This window comes from Lepus europaeus, chromosome 16 (genome assembly GCF_033115175.1).
Source record: "Lepus europaeus isolate LE1 chromosome 16, mLepTim1.pri, whole genome shotgun sequence".
Taxonomy (NCBI): Eukaryota; Metazoa; Chordata; class Mammalia; order Lagomorpha; family Leporidae; genus Lepus; species Lepus europaeus.
Genome location: NC_084842.1, coordinates 55,923,241 through 55,936,816, shown reverse-complemented (window position 1 = coordinate 55,936,816; position 13,576 = coordinate 55,923,241). Strand labels below are relative to the sequence as shown.

Here is a 13,576-nt window from a genome sequence, read left to right as displayed (position 1 = left end):
CTAATTTGTCTCTGGCAGCTGCTCCAAATTTGTAATTTACTTATATATGTGTTTAAAACACAAATGGTTTATGGAATTATAAAATACATCTTCTGATAATATAGACACATGATAAAGAGAATGTTAAATGACAATGTTGATTCCATATTCTGGCAGTAAAATGCATTAAAATTTTACTGATCAATATACTTATCCAAGGCTAGTCTCATACTAATAACATTCTACCTGTTTTTCCTCATAAAGCAACTTTTCTTAGATTTTAAATAGCTAGAAAGTGAGGAAGTGCCAATGGCTGACTTCTCTTAGAAGTGGGGCAAATAAAATATGTATCCAAATTCAGAACATTCTTAATAATCACTTAAGACAGCTGTGACTGAAGCAGTTCTTACAGTGCTCTGAAAAGGCAGCAAGAAGTCTCAGATAAGGAATCATGCTAGATCATAAATATTTCAGCAAATTATGATGACATCCAAAACACAAATCATAGTCAGAGAGGCAAAGCAGGCTTTTTGATTAGTAAGTGGAAAAATGAAACAAGATGCATATCACAATACAGACACTAGTACACAGCTGAAATTTATCACAGGAACGTGCACTTTGTCACTAGATACAAGTGGGATAAAAACTGATCCCGAAGCATGCAGTACAAAGTGTGGCACATCCAGCTTTGTGCAGGGGGTCCTCTATAAACCCTATACAAGCCCAAATTACAGTCACAATCACTGGGAGGATTCTATATAACATATAGCAAATTTACAATATGTGAAGACAAGTCTGTTTAAAATCTAATCAATCTTCAATGACTACTCCATGAAAACCTTAATATTCAAAATGATATCCTGGAGAGGTAATAAAATTAGGCCTCACTATTCAGGCACTTTGTCACATAGGAATGTATATTCATGACACACAGGAAATTTGGATCTACCTTTCCTGGCATGTCTCTTAGACTCCTATTGAAAACAACAGGAGTTAAGTCTGCCCAACCAAGAGGCAATCATCATCCAACATAGTACTCACAAAATGTCTTTAAAACACTGTGACATGTCCATCACCAAGAAGTGCCAGAAAGTTTGTGTTTTAAAGAAACAGTCACAGAACAGAACCATATTTGGGTGCAACTGCTCTCAGTTTAGGGTGAGGACCCACATACACATCCTGTACAGCTCAGTGGTTCTAACCTGGAGGACAGACTGATGAGATCTGCTGGGAGATGTTCCCCATTGGTCACTTTCACTATTTCCCCTACTGCCACCTACATGTCCCAGTTCAAAATAATTAAAGTGGGGAAAAAAAATGAATAACATAGAAAGAAACAAACAAATGGACAAAAGAGACAGAGATTTTAAAATTATTATAGAAAATAATACATGTTAACAAAAAGGTTTAATGCCGATTTTTCAAAATTTATTTTGATCAGGTCTGAAAGTATAATATTCAATATTTAAGAATTATTATTTGCCTTTAAGTCCAATTTTTAAATTTTTCATGCACAACTGAATTTTTAAGTTTCCTCACAAGCATCTCTTATCAAATGAAATAAAATACATTTTTAAGAGACAGCTACTTTATCTTAGAGTTAATTTATCCAATTGCTCAACCTCATAACATCTACTGTATGCCTACTACTACCATGCAAAAAAAGAGAAAGAATTAATTGTGGAATTTATTTCTGAGATTGAAAAATAAAACATAGCATGCTAGTGCTCCCTTGCTCACTAAAAACGTAACTTTGTTAAATGTTCTGATTCCAGGCGCTGGCGCTGTGGCGTAGGGGTTAACTTGCTGCCAGCAGCACCAGCGTCTCATATGGACTCTGGTTCCAGTCCTGGCTGCTCCAGTTCCAATCCAGTTCCTGGTTACTGCGCCTGGGAAAGCAGCGGAAGATGGCCCAAGTGCTCAGGAGACTCGGAAGAAGCTCCGGGCTCCTGGCTTCAGCCTGGCCCAGCCCCAGCTGTTGTGGCCACTTAGGGAGTGAACCAGCATATGGAAGACCTCTCTCCCTCTAACTGTGCCTTTCAAATAAATAAATAAATAAATAAAAACCTTATTAACTTTAATACAAAGCTGCAAAGGGCCAAACTGCAGCCTTTGGAGTTATTTAATACTTAATCAAGTAGGTAGAGCATTGTTTTATGTGGGTGAGCCTCTGAATCCGCAGAGAATTTTTCAGAATGTATAAAGTAGACAAGCCATGAATCTATGTGGATTTAATAGACTGTGTTGTTTTATTCTATTTTTTATTTTAAAGGCAGAGTTACAGAGAGGCAGATGCAGAGAGAGAAAGAGGTTTTCCATCCTGTTTTATTCTCCCTTCAATACCTAAATAAATTAATTGCTATACGCTAAAATTTAAGTTCATTGCAAAATGAAAGCTAACAGGGAACACAGTAACTTTCAACCATGTTCATGCTTTAATTCAAACTACCTTACAGAAGATGCACTATTAATAGTTTAAAAAATGGAAATCAAAATATAAATAGTTATTTATTACTGCTAAATGGTGAGTATTTTACAGGTGAAAAATCCCTATGTATTTATTTTGACAATAGATGGTATGGAATGATAAGGACAATGTATTAGGGTCAGTCATAAGCTAAAGGTCAGTGATGAAAAATAAGTCAAGTACAAAATTTCTTTCTGTTAAATAATGATAAAAATTATTATCTATTCCTTAAAGTTAATGTACATTCAAAATAACTAAGTAATGGAAAAACATTTTGAAAAAGATAACTGAAAGTTGGCATCCACTATCTAGGTAAAAATATTTGCCTAATAGTACAGTTTAAATCCTACCAAAATCAATGAAACAGAAAATATTTTTAAAGTATCATACTCTTTGGAGGAATCTGATCACTGTATATATTGTATTAAGATATAGAAACTGCTCAGATCCATCAATACTGACAGTCATCAGTAAATGTCTTTAATATTTAGAAAATATTCTTGTAAAAATTCTGTAAAGTCTGAGAAATATAAGCATGTGGCTTGCACGTTCCTAGGATTCAAGAGGCACAGATGCCAAATACTGGGAAAATTCTCAACTTAGAAGTCTGAAGTGAGGACAAGACTGTCAATTATCACATTCTTGAGCAAACAAAAACAAATATTGTAATTAATGGTTCAGCATATTCAGCCTTCTCTTTTGACAACATCTCTAAGAGTTTAATCTGGAAAACATTAGAGCTTCCTTAAATCGCTAGAAAGCATTATTACCATTTGTAAATTTCTTGCATAAATACAGCATTTTGAGGGTCAATCATCCTGAGTACAACAAAATGCATCTTATTCTATCAAGCACTCTAAAGCTTACCAATTTAAACAAAAAGAAGAACTAGAGAATAATAGAGTTTGCTCAGTTAGTCCACCTTCCTCAATGAAAAAATGCTAAGCTAAGGTTTGAGAGATTAAATAGTTTGTTCAAAATCACCGACCCAGGACAAGAATCTTGGTTGTCTGCCTCTGAAGCAGAGTTCTATCCAGAATCTGATAACATCCAAAATCTGAGACAATGACAATAAACTCATGCTTAAACTAACTCTCATACAAACACTTAGCTTTGGTTCAGTTTTAGAAACATACCTAATAAAAGTTATAATGCAAAGAAACTAAGCATAGAAAGGTTGATTATAAGATATCACTGTTAATTTTCCTGAAAAAACAAATAAACACATACCTGTAGGTATGTGGCAGAAAATGCTAATCAAAAGTATGGAAATATAACTACTTACAGTTACTTCAACTGCTTGTAGACTTCATCTATAATACCTAGATAACTCTTATTTGCTCAATTAGGTGTCACTAACTTGTCATGAACCTAATCACTTTAAATCATGACCTGATTAAATAGATTTTGAAAAAAAGACATTGTTCATATTTTCATGTGGATTTTACAAATAAAACTGTCCAAGGAAATGATGATAAACAACCTCTAAAATCTTAAAAATATTTCTTCATAATTTATATTAGGAATAGTTTTACAGTTTTTAAACCTAAAACCATTTGAAAGTCACATTCTTTAAAGGGTAATGGTGACATTTGTTCTGAACACTAATTCACACCTATCTTAAATGTGAATAAACAAAAGTTTTTTAAATTCAATAACAGAAGGAACTTAAAAAGAAAGCACTTTTTTTTTTTGTTGGCAGAGTATGGCTTTTCAAAAGGAATGATGATAAAAAAATTATTCATTCACTTTCTTATATACTTTGCCATAAGGATTAAGAAACTGCATGGGGCTGGTGCTGTGGCATAGTGTGTAAAGCCACAGTCTTCAATGTTGGCATCCCATATGGGCACTAGTTCAAGTCCCCGCTGCTCCACTTCTGATCAAGCTCCCTGCCAATGTGCCTGGGAAAGCAGCAGAAGATGGTCCAAGTGCTTGGGCCCTTGCACCCATGTGGGAGACCTGGAAGAAGCTCTTCGCTCCTGGCTTCAGATCAGCCCAACTTTGGATATTACAGACATTTGGAGGGGTGAACCAGTGGATGAAAGATCTTGCTCTCTGTCTCTCTCTCTGTAATTCTGCCTTCCAAATAAACAAATAAATCTTAAAAAAAGAGAGAGAAAGAAACTCTGCAGGGATATTTGATGCATTATAAAGGTATTTATGATGAAAAAGGATCAAAAGAAAAAAATCAATAGAACTCAATTCATGTCTTATATAAAATAAATGACAGGAAATCTTAAAAAGAGTTAGTGGTCTGTGCAAAACGGTCTGGACAAACACAGAAGGAGAGCAGACTCTCAATTGTAATTATAACTTGAATTATTTAGTACCTATCACTTATTCTATATGGCAAACATGAAAGAGCTCTTTAAGTCCAATTACTTTTAAGTGCTTAATTAAAAATCATTGCAGAGGTTTAAAGTTCTTCGTTTATTCCTTATTTCCTTGGAGAAATCACAAGGTCGATGCAGGGTAGAGAAACCATCCTCTACACTGTTTGAGCATCAGAAGGTATCTCTACCTTGATGAGAGAAGTACAGTGTCAGCAGGTATATACTCTTTGCCTTTTATTATAACTATATCTCCAACATTTACCTGAAAGAAAACTGGGAATCGGTTAATTATCTGCATTGAAAGATAGTTACAAATATACAACCCATTGTATTAAAGCATAGAATACAGTAAAAAATGGTTATCGGCAAATATGAACCACTTATATGCACAAAATGGCATAAAATTACCTAGCAGTAAGGCCAGGGATAGGGGAGATCTTTTAAAAAAAAATGAATGCTGTACCTGCGTTTTATCGGCCATATAACTTATCCTAATAAACTCCATTCATCCATTCTACCTGCGTAGTTGACATCTCAACTTCTCATATTCTTTTGTTTTGACATAATCATAAAAGGAGGAATTTACAAATTGAAATCTTTATATACTTTAAAAATAAACAGCCTCATCTCTTTATAATACTACTAGTTAACATATTTCTGATCATGGCATGAACAAAAATTAAAGATGCAGTAAGGTCAGAAGCTGGCTGATGCAAATGAAGTGCCAATTTGTCACACAGCTTTGCGGTAAACAGTACAACTCCAACTAAGGAATAACTAGCTCAACTGACTTGGCCAAGTCACCACAAGAGCCACTCTTGTTATATCATGAAATTTGCCCTGTCTCTTAGCAGACAAATGAACCTAAAAGCAAGTTTCAATACTTTGTAGCAACTTCCAATACTTTGTGCATCCCTTGTGATACTTTTTCTTGAACTCTAAAGTAACACTTTATTGGGGGGATGAAGCAAATAATGTTCTTACTGGGAATCACAATAAGAAATGCTGCAGAGGGCACCTGCCGTGTTCTGCTTTCTATACCAGGAAGAACAAGTAGGAAAGTGGAGTAGGGTGGGAAGGAAGGTGTCTTCTTGTTTATAATGTGTGTACTGGTTATCCATGTAGGGAAGCTCTGGATGCCTTAACTGAAAAAAGATTCTGTTCAACTGGAATCTGAAATATGGACTATGCCTGAAATTGGAAAACTGTCAGGGGCCTTGGGATCAAACACCTCCTATTTCACAAAAAGGACAAATAGAAAAACCAAGAAATTGTATATGTCAATGTAAACTAGTTCTTAAAAGATTGTGTTGTGAGTGTACACTGGTAGGGCCCACTAACAGTAAGATAAGAGAGACTGTCGGCAAATATGACACTTAGGAGAATGCTACCAAGGTTAGCATTTAATTATTCTTTAATCACCTCCTGTGTTCATGCTTCCACTTCAATTAAACTATATCCTTCATAAAATCAGCGTCACCTGTCATGTTGTAGCACGTAACAGACTTCAAAATGCCTAATGGATTACACTGTTTTCCAACACCTTTATCCACTATGATACAAAATAAGGGCCAGAGATTACTAAACTGTAGAAAATATTCACACCTTATATGTCATAATCATGCCTGGGCCTGTGAAAATCAAAGGCTTGGGGCCGGTGCTATGGCATGATGAGCTGAGCCTCTGCCTGCAGCACCAGCATCCCAAATGGGTGCTGGTTTGTGTCCAGGCTGCTCCACTTCTGATCCAGCTCTCTGCTAATGTATGGCCTGGTAAAGAAACAGAAGGTGGCCCTAGCGCCTGGGCACCTGTGGCCATGTGGGAAACCTGGAAGGAGCTCCTGGCTTCGGACTGCCTCAGTTGTGGCCATTTGGGGAATGGACCAGTGGAAGACCTTTCTCTCTGTCTTTCCCCCGCCCTCTCTGTAACTCTACCTCTCAAATAAATAAATAAAATCTAAAAAATAAAAATAAAAAAAAATAAAGCCAAGGGCTCCCTAATTGCTCAAGTAGTTCATTGCACATTATTGTGTGGAAAGAGACAACTTCCTTCCAGGATGCCTACATTTGGATCAATTCTCAAAAGAAACATCATCATCTCTCATTTTTTGGGTTCTGAGTTCCTAAAATAACACTTTCCCTTCCAGCCTGATATATAGATGAGTGGTACAGACAGAAGAAAACACTAAGATAGCAAAAGTGTTTTGACAACATATTCCATAGGAGGGATGTTATGATGAAGCAGGTGTACTCCCCAAATTACTAAAGATTAGGAAATATTTAGGGATTTATGTTCCCAATCTTGAGCCTTCTCAAGTCACTAACATTAGCAACTATGATTATGTGAAAAGATAAAATTATCAAACTGTAACAGATGGATTTAAAAATGAAATTGTCCAATTCTAGAGTCTAGAATATTTATATTTTTTATCAAGGGAATTTTGGAGACAGAACGTCTTAATCTAGAGAAATACAGTTTATATTAGGAATTGTCATGCACTAAAGCAGTTTTCAAGGGAGACCTTTACACAGGCACTCAGCTCCCATGCCATGCTTCTCTGCTAGCCAGAAGAGTGCGTTGACTGCGAGACTTCAGCCAGACACTGCACCTGCGCATTTGTGTCAGCTGCATCTCAAGGTGAACAACTGGCCTTTGTGGTGAGAGCAAAGAAGCCAGCTGCTTATCTTTCAAGACTGGAGGTGCAGTTTCTGTACAGGGCTTTGGTATGGCAACACTTTTAAAAACTGGACAATTTAATCTCTTAAGGAAAGGGCTTTGGGCCAATAGCTGGAAGGATGAACCATTCATGTTTGAGTGTTGAAGTCTGCCATCTGTGAATGACTAGATCACAATGTGCAAATCTGGAGGTCCTCTGAGGACCATCTGAAAAGAACTATGGTAGCCACAAATTAAGGAATGCAGAGAATAAATGAACCCTGAGGGAAAGCCCTTTTCTATTAAGGTTTTTACCAGCTTGGCATGTGGATGACACTGTTTGGGTTTACTGATTTTCATAACACAAAATATTATACAAGCCAAAGATAAGCCCTGTTACTCAATGTGGCTAACCCAACAAGTATCCCTGCTTTTTATTTTATTTTATTTTTTTTGTTTTGTCTATTTGTTCAATAAACCATTCTTACATACCTGGCATCTCAGCTTACGATGCTGCTGCTCTTTTTGCCTCTGACTCTATCTTGTTACATAGGAACCTTTATATGCCTGGGTTGCTGCTGTGAGATCACTGATTGGTACACACACTCAGTAAAGATTTGTTGAATGAACATCACAGATTTTCTTCTGAGCTGCTATAGCATAGGAAATTATAGCTTCACTTGTCACAAAGTATGACTATAAAATGTCATAACTTATTATAAAATAATTTCTCTGTTGGATACCTATGTATTCTAACTTTTTACAAGTATAAATAATGCTACAATAAGCATCCTTTTTTGATATAAGAAGTCAAACTGCTAATCATAATAGCAAATGAATAAAATATTCTATAAAGATAAAAATCTGAAATCCTGGGGTCAGTGCTATGGCATAGAAGGTTTAGCTTCTGCCTGCAGTGTCAGCAACCATATGGGTGCAGGTTGAAGCCCTGGCTGCTCCACTTCCAATCCAGCTCCCTGCTAATGGCCTGGGAAAGCAGTGAAAGATGACCTAAGTGCTTGGGCCCCTGCACTCAGAAGAAGCTCCTAGCTCCTGGCATCAGCCTGGCCCAGCCCCAGCAGATGCGGCCATCTGGGGAGTGAACAAGTGGATGGAAGATCTCGCCCTCTTTCTCTCTCTCTCTCTCTCCTTCTCTGTATCTCTGCCTGTCAAATAAATAAACCTTTAAAAATATCTGAAATACATTTAATATATAACAAGTGATACTTTAATGTTTAAATCTGCAACTTGTATTATTAAATTCAATACTATACTGACTCTGCTTTTTTTTTTGCTTATTGTCAATTTTATGTGTTATTTATTTTCTAATGGTTTTAATTATTTGTCATATTTAGTGCAAATATTTCACATACCCTGCCTACTTATTTGTGGTCTTTATTTTGTATTAATTTTAAAGTTTATGTAATCAAATTCCATAGATCCTAAGACATTACCCTTCTCCAAATATTTATTAAAGGCTTTATTCTATTTGCATGTTTTTCAAACTTATCCTAACACTTAACTCTTTCAGTCAGTTAGGATTTATTTTGGCATATACTGTGACACATATAAACTAAATATTCAGGTATTATTTCTTAGAATTGCTAATCTGTAATCTCAGCATGAATAATGAACCCTTTTACTAGTTAATTTTTGTGTCCTTTATTAAATATTAAATAGACTTTATTTAAGGATATTCTATTTTATTCTACTCCAATATATACCATGCTATTTATCAATATCTATTTTTGTAGCAGATTCACATTATATTTTAGTAACTTTTGCTTTGCACTTTTCTTAGTTACATTGTACATTGTTCATTTTTCCAAAAACATTCTTCTATTTTCTCAGCTTTACTTTTGAAAATCAATTTATTCAATTCTTGAGGGAAAATGTCAAGTTCCCTGAAGTTATATTACATGAATAATTTTGAACTATTTTATTTTTAATTTTTCTTATACATTTCTGTGACTCTAACATCTAAAGTAAGAATGCTCATAATAAAGGTCATGCAAATATTTTATTTGTAAGCATTCCACATGCTGCTGGGAATGAGACTTTGTTTGCACTATTATTTCCTAATTTTATATTGCCAACATAAAATAACTTCAGCTTATTTTGGCTTACTGACTTTGGTCACACTGTATATTTTCTCCCTGCATATTTCAAAATCAGATACCCAGGTTAAACATGGCACTGATCTCCAAGATGACTGAAAATGTTATCATTAAGGATAATCATGGCTTGTAATTTAAATTTTTCCATCAAACACTGAAAACATAAGATTTACAATAATCTAGGTAGATTAACACAATTTTAAAATAATGATTATTAGGAAAATAAGATGCTCTAAAGGTTAATTTTAGAGTAAAGCGGTAGACGGTCACCTCTTGACTTTATAACTGCTTATTTTCAAGGCAGAGGATAAGAATTTGATATATTAATTTGTTAGGATGTGCATTTATGTCAACTGCACTGACAACCATAGTAAAGAAATTTATCATACTGAGTTATATTCTACTAATATCCTTTCTTAACTGCTTAATTCCACAAATGCCAGCCAGACAACAGCATAAAATAATTCTTTTTTATTTTTCTCTTCTAAAAATGAAATGAGTATCACAGAAATAAACAAAAGAATAATGAAAGTATTTTCCTCTTTGTTGCTCTTATGTCAAGACAAAAGAAGAGAGAGGGTGAGTTTTTCAACAATCCAGAAGAGATGTCAGTCTTTGTTCTAGCCACTGACTTAAAGCCAACAAAAATGCAATTAATCCCTGATGGAGAGGGGACTTTTGTCCCTGGATGGATACAGGATACAGTGATGAATCAAGGCATGGAATTAAACAGAACACTGTTTGTCTGCGAGACACGCTGTGTGACCTAGCAACCCTCAGAAGCAAAGTCCCCTCAGTAGAGTGGCTTGGCCTCCAAAAATCCCTTTACCAGGTTACAGAGGTTATCTTCCTCCAGAGTTAGGGGAGACCTGATCATAACTGCTTACCTTTTGAAAGCGAGGGCTGAAAAGCCTGGCCGCCTGGGTGGCATTTGTTAAATCATCACTCGCTCACTAACTGCCATGAGGCCCTGTAGAGGTCCCACAGGCAAGTGACCTTCTGATGTCATAGAACTGATGTCCATGTCATCAGAAGACTTTTCTCAAGAAAGGAATCAGCATTATGTAAATGTGATTCATCTCAATAAATGGATTTGAGGTAAAATCTACAAATGTGAAACATCAGAACTCTGACATTTATTTTTACTTGGACAGTAGATGATTAAATCAAAAAATCAGAACACAAAATTCATGGTTAAATAAAATCTATGAAAACAGTACTCAAAATATACTATGAAGGAAATAAAAATTCCTAGTTATTAATTTTCAAAATAATAGCCTTTTTAGAATATTTCAGAAATATTAAATGGATGTGACTAAAAATCCATGTATGTTCACATTAATTACTTAACAGCTTTCCTATTAGTGCAATTCTTGACATTGATTATAATCATATAATACACCAAAAGCACATCTACTAGAGCACACACCTCTACATATTTCTTCTGGGACAAAACAAAAATCAATACATACCTTTTCCCAGTGAACAATTTCCCAAGCACCATTTCTCAAAACTGTAACGACAAAAGGTGACATTTTGAAGAACTTTCAAAAACTACTGTGAAAGGCTATCTCTGGTGAAATGATCATTTCAAATTAGTAGCTTCCAGGTAGTACTTTTCACAGGTCTAACTGTTCATTATGATAGTAAAGATATGTAAATTATGTAAACGATTAGAGACAACCAATGTACACTTTAGTTCCCACAAACACCTCACTGGTGTTACCAGGGCTTTCTCCAGTACACAGAAGAATGAATGCGTTTGTCTGGAGCAGAAAGCCACAACCAAGTGAAAAAGGGAGTGACAAGCTTCCAAACATCTCAGATGAAACAATAGCAATGCTTTTATACGAGCATCACAAGCACAAAGTCATCTAATTGGTTCGTAAGATTTTAACACATGGAGTCAACAGAGAATCTGCACATTTATATCTGTAATGACACAAAAAGCAAAATCATGCATATTTTATTTATGAAAAAAAGTGAAGCGGTGACAGTTCTTATATTCTGATAAACAAGTGGGTATTTCTGAGGGCTTCCTGACTGCAGTAGTTATTCCATACACTGCTGCTCCTGTATTGTCTGTGACATACTGAGTACACCAATCAACACTAAAAAATTAAACAAAAATCAGGAAAAGGAAGAATGTGAGTAGACACCACAGCTCTTAAAAGAAGTCAAAGCCCACTGACCAATCCAGACAGTAAATTCCAAGAGGGCAATGTTAATATTTGCTTCAACATTATGTCCTGGAAATAGCACAGTACCTGGCACAAAGTAGATCCTCAGCAAATATTTACAAAATGAAAACTTAAAGGTACAAAAATATTAGTTTCAGTTTCTTTTGATGCTAGGAAAGAAAAGTCTAAGACTTCTGGAAAAAAGAAAGACACCATTATTTCCCAAACATTAAAGGGCAAATCAAATGTGAATTACATACCAACAGGTCTTGAAACCAGTATTACAATATGAATTACTTCATATTGTAATATTTAAAAATTCCATAAGTACAGGGGTTGTATCTTACTGATTTTTTTTTAATGACAGACTTTAAAAAGCTATTTAATTTTATTTATTTGAAAGAGACAGATGGAGATGTTTCAATGGTTCACTCCCCGAATACCCACAATAGGTAGGAATTGAGAACTCAAGCTGGATCTCCCATGTGCGAGGCAGGGACCTAAGCAAGTTCTTGAGCTCTGACTTGCTGCCTCCCCTGTGTACATCAGCAAGAGGCTGGAACAGAAGCCTAGATGGGACTTGAACACAGGCACTCCAATATGAGATGTGGGTATCCCAAGTGGCTTACTATTGCCTGCAACCAATGCCCATCCACGACTTATTTCTTATTTCTAGGATCTTGCAGTGCTCTTGGGGATAAGACATTGAAATGCCTTTAAAAAATTCTGAATATAAGCAAGAATGAATATCTCACAGTACATTTTGGTGACATAATTTCAAGTTGAAGAGCTAAAATTGTATTTTGAGTACATTATCTGTAACTATACGAATAAGTCAAAGTTCCAGTTTTAGCAGTACTCAGACATGCAGGGGTCAAGGCATATAAAACCAGAGTATCTTATAGCACAAAACTCTAATGCCTGCCAAGTTCACCCAAGCTGTTGCTATTAATCAGTGGGCTCCTTGATGATCCCATGGCTCAGAGTAAAACAGGCATGTTTAAAGTAGTCTCTGTTGGTGCTTAGCAATCTCCTCCTCAAAATTAGTTGGGACAGATAAAGAACAAATGGGAACTTTAATTTCCCTTTAATCACTTAACCCAGGGGCTACAACATAACAAGTACTCACCAAAGAGCCAGCAAAGTGCCATTCATGCTAACTATACTCAAGATTAGCTGACAGTAACATAATTGTACTATAAATTTATATTAATTGGTGTGGTGGAATGAGGAGGTGAAAAGGTCATGCTAAGATGGCCACTGAGGTGAAAAGGTCATGCCAAGATGGCCGCTGAGGTGAAAAGGTCATGCCAAGATGGCCGCTGATAACAAACTGCCTGGCAACAGGCCGTGGGATTGGATGGCTTCAGAAACCACATGACAACAGAGCCTGACTGACAGCAGGCCGTGATTGCATAGTTTCAGAAATTGCCTGGCAACAAGAGCCTGACTGGCAACAGGCTGTGATTGGATGGCTTTGGAAACTGCCTGGCAACAGGCTGTGATTGGTTAGGGCATAGACTGCCCCTTGACTGGATTGGCTGTCTTGGCTATATAAGCAGCTGTAGCAACTGAAATAAAGCAGTCTGCAGGCTGCTCGCCTCAGGCCTGCTTTCACCTGACTCCTGGGGTCTGTGTGGTGACTCCGCGCCTCTTGCCCCCACCACGCTCCTCCTCTCAGGAACAAATCCTCTCAGAAGAAATCAAAATCAACAAATTGGGACTGGTGCTGTGGTATAGTAGGCTAAAGCCTCTGCCTGTGGTGCTGGCATCCCATATGGGCACAAGTTCGTGGCCTCGTTGCTCCTCTTCTGATCTAGTTCCCTGCTTATGGCCTGAGAA

General features: G+C 36.3%; 1 protein-coding gene across 2 annotated transcripts in view; it reads right to left on the bottom strand.

Annotated features, from left to right (window-relative positions):
* The window catches only part of ATP8A1 (ATPase phospholipid transporting 8A1), a 257,106-nt gene that overhangs the window by 181,231 nt on the left and 62,299 nt on the right, over nucleotides 1-13,576 (bottom strand). Inside the window, exons 6-7 of one of the 2 annotated variants that reach the window (XM_062213046.1) lie at nucleotides 11,027-11,067; nucleotides 1,182-1,255 (exon numbers count right to left, since the gene is read on the bottom strand). In XM_062213046.1, coding sequence (XP_062069030.1) covers nucleotides 1,182-1,255; nucleotides 11,027-11,067 — 115 coding nt within the window. The remainder of the gene's footprint in view (nucleotides 1-1,181; nucleotides 1,256-11,026; nucleotides 11,068-13,576) is intronic. The other variant, XM_062213047.1, reaches the window with a different exon arrangement.